At 40.4% G+C, this 6,606-nt stretch overlaps 1 protein-coding gene across 1 annotated transcript in view; it reads left to right on the top strand.

The window, feature by feature from the left end:
• The first annotated feature begins 4,176 nt into the window (after window positions 1–4,176).
• SKIC3 (SKI3 subunit of superkiller complex) overlaps window positions 4,177–6,606 on the top strand; it is a 90,386-nt gene continuing 87,956 nt past the window's right edge. The window contains exon 1 of the mRNA XM_068980348.1: window positions 4,177–4,266. Within this exon, the coding sequence (XP_068836449.1) occupies window positions 4,177–4,266 (90 nt within the window). The remainder of the gene's footprint in view (window positions 4,267–6,606) is intronic.

Genomic DNA, 6,606 nt, shown 5'->3' with positions numbered 1-6,606 from the left:
AGAAGGTGTTAGTGCTAGCTTGTTATGCTAAATGCCTAATCAAATGAACAAGGGATCGGAGGAGAACAGAGGATTCCACTGCAGCAAGTTTGTTGTTCAGTCGCTCAGTTGTGTCCAACACTTTGTGACTCCATGGACTGTAGCATACCAGGCTTCCCGGTCTTTCACTGTCTCCCAGAGTTCGCACAGACTCATGTCCTTTGAGTCGATGATGCCATCCAACCATCTCATCCTCTGTCGTCCCCTTCTCCTCCTGCCTTCAGTCTTTCCCAGCATCAGGGTCTTTTCCAGTTAGTCAGCTCTTCACATCAGGTGGCCAAAGTATTGGAGCTTCAACTTCAGCCTCAGTCCTTCCAGTGAATATTCAGGATTGATTTCCTTTAGGATTGGCTAGTTTGATCTCCTTGCTGTCCAAGAGTCTTCTCCAACACCACAGTTTGAAAGCATCAATTCTTCGGTGCTCAGCCTTCTCCATGGTCCAACTCTCACATCCATACATGACTACTGGAAAAACCATAGCCTTGACTAGACGGACCTTTGTCAGCAAAGTGATGTTTGTGCTTTTGAAAACACTGTCTAGATTCATCATGGCTTTTCTTCCAGGGACCAGGAGTCTTTGAATTTCATGGCTGCAGTCACTGCCCATAGTGATTTTGGAGCTCAAGAAAATAAAGTCTGTCACTGTCTCCATTGTTGCCCCATCATTTGCCACAAAGTGATGGGACCAGATGCCCTGATCTTCATTTTCTGAATGTTGAGTTTTAAGCCAGCTTTTTCACTCTCCTCTTTTACCTTCATCAATAGGCTCTTTAGTTCCTCTTCACTTTCTGCCATAAGGGTGGTATTATCTGCATATCTGAGGTTATTGATATTTCTCCCGGCAATCTTGATTCCAGCTTGAGCTTCATCCAGCCTGGCATTTCGCATGATGTACTTTGCATGTAAGTTCAATAAGCAGGTTGACAATATATAGCCTTGATATACTCCTTTCCCAGTTTGGAACCAGTTGCATGTTTGGAATCATTGTTGCATGTCCAGTTGTAACTGATGCTTCTTGACCTGCCTACAGGTTTCTCAGGAGGCAGGTAAGGTGGTCTGGTATTCCCATCTCTTTAGGAATTTTCCGTTGTTTGTTGTGATCCACACAAAGGATTTAGCGTTGTCAGTGAAGCTGAAGTAGATGTTTTTCTGGAATTTCCTTGTTTTTTCTGTGATCCAACAGATTTTGGCAATTTGATCTCTGTTTCCTCTGCATTTTCTAAATCCAGCTTGAACATCTGGAAGTTCATGGTTCATGTATTGCTGAAGCCTGGGTTGGAGAATTTTGAGCATTACTTTGCTAGTATGTGAAATGAGTGCAATTGTGCGATAGTTTGAACATTCTTTGGCATTGCCTTTCTTTGGGATTGGAATGAAAACTGACCTTTTCCAGTCCTGTGGCCACTGCTGAATTTTCCAAATTTGCTGGCATAGTGAGTGCAGCGCTTTCACAGCATCATCTTTTAGGATTTGAAATAGCTCAACTGGAATTCCATCACTTCCACTAACTTTGTTTGTGGTAATGCTTCTTCCTAAGCCCCACTTGACTTCATACTCTAGGATGTCTGGCTCTAGGTGAGTTATCACACTATCATGGTTATCCGGGTCATTAAGACCTTTTTTGTACAGCAAGAGTAGATGCAATTACCTGTGAAGACATGTCAGGTTATAGAAGGGTATTGAACATTTGAATTGGCAACCAAGAGAAGAACAGAATTTGTCTCATATGGTCTTTAAAAATAACCCACTTCAAGGCATTTGACAGCTCCATGTTGGCTGCTCCGTTTAAGTCCAGATTTATCTGTCTCGTTTTCAAAGTCTTATGTAAACTGGTGCTCTACCTACCCAGCCTAATTTTCTTCTGTTCTTCAGCAAGTCCTTCCTCTTCCATTCAGCCTGGCTTCCTTATTGTTGCCTACACGTTCTACACTCATTCCTCTCTCTCCAACTTTGCTAATGCAATGCCTCTAGCTGGAGTAATTGTCCTTCTTCCCTCCATTGTCAGCTCCTTTCTCCACATCGTAGCTGTTGATTACTTCACATCACACTTCTGTCTTCTACACTCGTATTGCACTTGCACTCATTAGCCTTAGTTTAGAATTTGATTCTTCAGTGACTCATATGCCCGAGGTCTTTCTCTGGATTGGGATCATATTCTCCAGAGCAGAGGCCTGCCTTTCTGTGTCTTCTGTCAAAGGCAGTGTATAGCTTGGGAGCTGCACACTTTGTTAGTGCTGCTTGATTCTGCTTTGTTCAGAAGTGCTTTTACTTGTATCTTGGGTGATAGAAAAGATGGTGATCTTTGTCCTGGAAAAGTTGCATTCTTCTGTTTGCTTTTGCTTGGCCTTATCCTGATTTTAACTTGGGTATCTCTTGATTTTTTTTTCTTCTTGAATGTCTCTTTTTATCCCTGTCGGTCCAGATTAGTTGTCATCATCACTGTCATTCTCTTCTTTCAGTCTGCAGGTTTATCTACCAAAGATAACTTAGGTGTGAGAAATAGAATGTTGCATCAGCATACAGACTTGGTTGCTTCAAGCAGGATTTGCAGATTGTATAAAAATCCTTCTGATGTTTTACATCTGTAAATTTATGCCAATATCATTTCAGGTAACAGAGCAGTGTCCAAAATAAGAGCATATGAAATATGTTGCTTTAATTGTCTAATTGTAACTAGGCAAAAAATCCCTTTTCTGTCTATTTAGGAAATCTCGTTTTGGCCATAGATAAATTGATATTTTGATATTTTAATTTTTGTATTATTCGAATCTAAACTTCTTTAAGTCAAAAGGACTTTTTTTTTTTTAATTCTCTGGCTTCTTAAATTTCTTTCATCTTATACTTGTGCCTCAGCCTGTTTGGATATAAAGAACTGTCAGCTACCAAGTCAGTGAGCCATCTTCTTTGTTCATTTTGCTGCCTTGAGCATCAGTGATCTATAATGACCTAATATGTACATAGGTTTGTTTTACATTCTTGAGGTTAGAGTTCAATAGAGTTGGCAAAAAAAATACAAATGTTTCTTTTTTCAAGACAAGTTGTGATTGAATTTGACTGGTTTACTGGTAAATGGAATAAGTTGTGACATCTTAAAATATGTTAGTTTGTTTAAGATTACACTAATATATCTTCAGTGAATATTTTGTCTACAAACTGAAGTATCTATGGCTGAAATTAGTATACAGTCTTCTTGAATATTCCTTGCCTTTATTTAAGTATAAACATTGTGTTTACTTCTCTTCAAAGAATACTGTATTACAGGGAATACTAGACTACTGTCATCCTAAAGAAATCCTTACTGTGAAAAAAGTTAAAATCCTGATTTATGTTTTATAGAAACTAACAAAATGCATTCAAAACAGAATGCTTTCTTAAACTTACATCATAGTTACTGAAATTTATTTGTGTTAATGTCTTTACTCTGTGACTTGGATTTATTTTAGTATTTGCTTTGTGTAGAACTCTATTGAGAGTGGTGTGTGCTTTGGGTCCTGGCCCATAAGATCATCTGTGTTTTAGCCTACTATGCGGAGAATGCATATAATTCAAATACAATGCAATTTCAGCAAATGTTTGTTAATATATATGGTTCATCAGATACTAGCTATTGAGGACGCAGCAGTTAAGCAACAGCAACAACCCGACAACAACAGATTAAAAGTCCCTGCCTACATGGGGCTTATATTCTGGTGAGGTTGGGAAACAGATAATAAATGAATAAGTATATAACATATTAGATGGTGTTAAGTGCTTTGAAGAGAAATAAATACAGTGTTAAAGAGATAGTTAGGGAATATTGAGTGGTTGGGAATTGGAAGAAGAAAGTGTTAAAATTTTAAATAGTGTGGCCAGGGAAGGTTTCATTGAGGAAGTGACGTTTGAGTAAAAATCTGAAGGGATGATCTGACTTTCTGTTTTTTAAACATAAAAAAATATGTTTATTTTAAGAGGAAAGAGTGCTCCATGTGGAAGGAATTACACGTCCCTTTTTCAGAGGTTAAGTTTGTTCAATTTGTTGGGACTGTTACAGTTAGGCAGGTACCATTGTAGTTTCATTCAGGCTGAAATTAGTATATCGTCCTCTTGAATAGTCCTTTGCCTTTACTTAAGTATAAACAGGCTTTTTGTTTCGACAGAATGTCCAGCAAGGAAGTAAAGACTGCTCTGAAAAGTGCTAGAGATGCAATCAGAAACAAAGAATACAAAGAAGCTTTGAAACATTGTAAGGTAACTAATATATTTTTTTTCCTTCCAGGACAGAAACAGCTGTAAGCATCACTGATTTATAATATGTGAATCATTTCTGTCTGAATACAACGAAAGTGGTCAGGTCTGTTAGTAGAACCATTAATGTGGTTGTGCCAGGATAAGTTACTTCTACCACTTACTTTTGTTTTTCTCTCTATTGGTAACTTGTCAAAGCCAAGTTCCCCAAACCTGAATGTCTCTTAGCTGTCTTTTGATGGGTTGTACTGTGGAACACTATTGTATCTTAGTTTTCCTTCTTTAATGGTATGTCAACGGGAGAATCCGCTTGGTGTGTGCTTGTGAGCATTAGGATTCTGAAGCTCCTTTCTGTGCTGATGGAAATGTTCGTGTCCCGAAGGAGGAACTGAAGGTGCAGGAGAGATGCAGGCTGGCAGTAGGAGAGCAGTCCCTGGGAGGGTGAGTGAGGATGGGGTCCAGAGCTTGAGAGGAGGGCCTTTGACACTTCTTCTGTCTAAATAGGCGGGAAGATAGATACAGATCCATAGCCATCAGGTTTGTAGATTGGGTGGTGGTGGTGGGAAGATAAATGTCCCCCTCTGATGGCTCCTGTCTTCTTAGGTATAAGCTGAGGCTGAAAGAGGAGTTGTGTAGGAGGCTTGAGACAAAAGAAGGTATGATATAGTTGTCATTCGCCATGAGAGAGGAAATTTATTAGTAAGGATTAGCAGGATTACCACACTGTAGTCAATGTCCTTTTGAAAATTTCATGGTATTAAAGTGAAATCAGTGTATTCAGCTGTGTAGTTTCTTCCTTCATGTCACCCTTCTCAGGCTTGGAGATGGACGTGATGAATTCAATATATAGGTAGTAAGAAAGCTGAGGGGAAAGAGAGGCAAAGGAGTTGAGGATGTTTGCAAGGGAGTGATGACAGTGATGTGTAATATGGTGTAAGCTGGGACATGAGAGATGAGAATTGAGAAGTAGGGTGATAGTTGGAAGGAGGTGAGATTAAGCAAAAGTTGGTCATAATAGAGGTTAAAGAATTGTCACCATTGCGGTAATTGAACTGGGAGGCTAGGAGACGTACATGCTGGAAACCCAGGTTTTGGATGGCTGAGTACTGAGGATAAGTGACTGAGAGGCCTTGACGTTCATTGGGTCGTCTGCATGATTGATAGAATAATTACTGGAATTGAAGTGGAGAGGAGGGATACCCTATTTTCACTGAAGGAAAGGGGATTCCTAGGAGGTTGGTAGATGGTAGCAACAAGAAGGATATTTTCTAGAGTATAGCTGGTGGTTTGATCTTCAGAGGTGCTAGGGTTTTTGAAGGAGGACGGGTAGCAGAAGAAGAATATATTACAAGTGATAAGTGTGAGCAACGGAAACCCTTGTCTTAGCTCCTGGCCTGTGATACGTGGGAAGAACGTGAAAAGAAATCAGTTGCAGCCTGTAAGATCTGTAGGGCCACAGCCACAGCCCAGTTTCATTGCGACAGAACTTGGTGCACTTCAAAGAAAGATTGAGCATAGGGACCTTGGCTGTTCAGATTGGGAGTTTTCAGTGGTTGCACTAAAGAGTTCAGGACAGTGGGAGGGAGAGAACTGAGGAAGCCTGGGGGAAATAGATAGCAGCATAGAATGAGAGTCTTAATGGGTAAAGGATGCCCTTGAGAGGTTAGGTTTCTAATGAGCCCAGCAAGGGTGGAGGCCATGGCAGAACTAACCCTCATACAGAAGAAGGTGGACAGGCTGTTCAGACTCACGGTAAGGAGGAGGAGGTGGCGGGGGTGCTGGGAGGGGTTGTTTCCTTCAGCACTAGACTGATCTAATACACATGTGAATCTGTTTCTGTTAATACATACAGAAGTACCACAGCCGTCTTCTTTCTGATTCACATATGAATTCCACCAAGCAGTTTATAATTTATACCTGTGACTCAGCTGGAAAGCCAAAGATGGGGAACTAGTCAGTGGCAAATGTGTGACGACTTAATATGCAGTAACCTAGAATGTTGAAATTTAAGAGAAATTGCTCCTTAGTGTATTTGCTGTGTCTGGTCTGATTTATCACCCCCTCTGCTGGTGTGCCTGTAACTCAGTATAAGCATGCCTTTAGGCAGCCTTGTCTGACTTGTTCGGATGGAGTTGGGAGTCAGGTACTATTTTCCCTCTCTCAGAATTCCATACCTGCTTTCACTGCACTGTTATAATCATTTCTTTAAAAAGTCTGTTTCCAATCTTGAAAAACCCGGTGATTAGGCAGACAGCAGGTCCTTATTGACTGTGGGTTGACTATGGCGTTTATTGTTTGCTCCACAGTTGTATGCCAGTCATTGCCCTTGGTATTGGGAACACA

Source organism: Capricornis sumatraensis, chromosome 9 (genome assembly GCF_032405125.1).
Source record: "Capricornis sumatraensis isolate serow.1 chromosome 9, serow.2, whole genome shotgun sequence".
Classification (NCBI taxonomy): Eukaryota; Metazoa; Chordata; class Mammalia; order Artiodactyla; family Bovidae; genus Capricornis; species Capricornis sumatraensis.
This window is presented reverse-complemented; position numbering and strand designations above follow the sequence as displayed.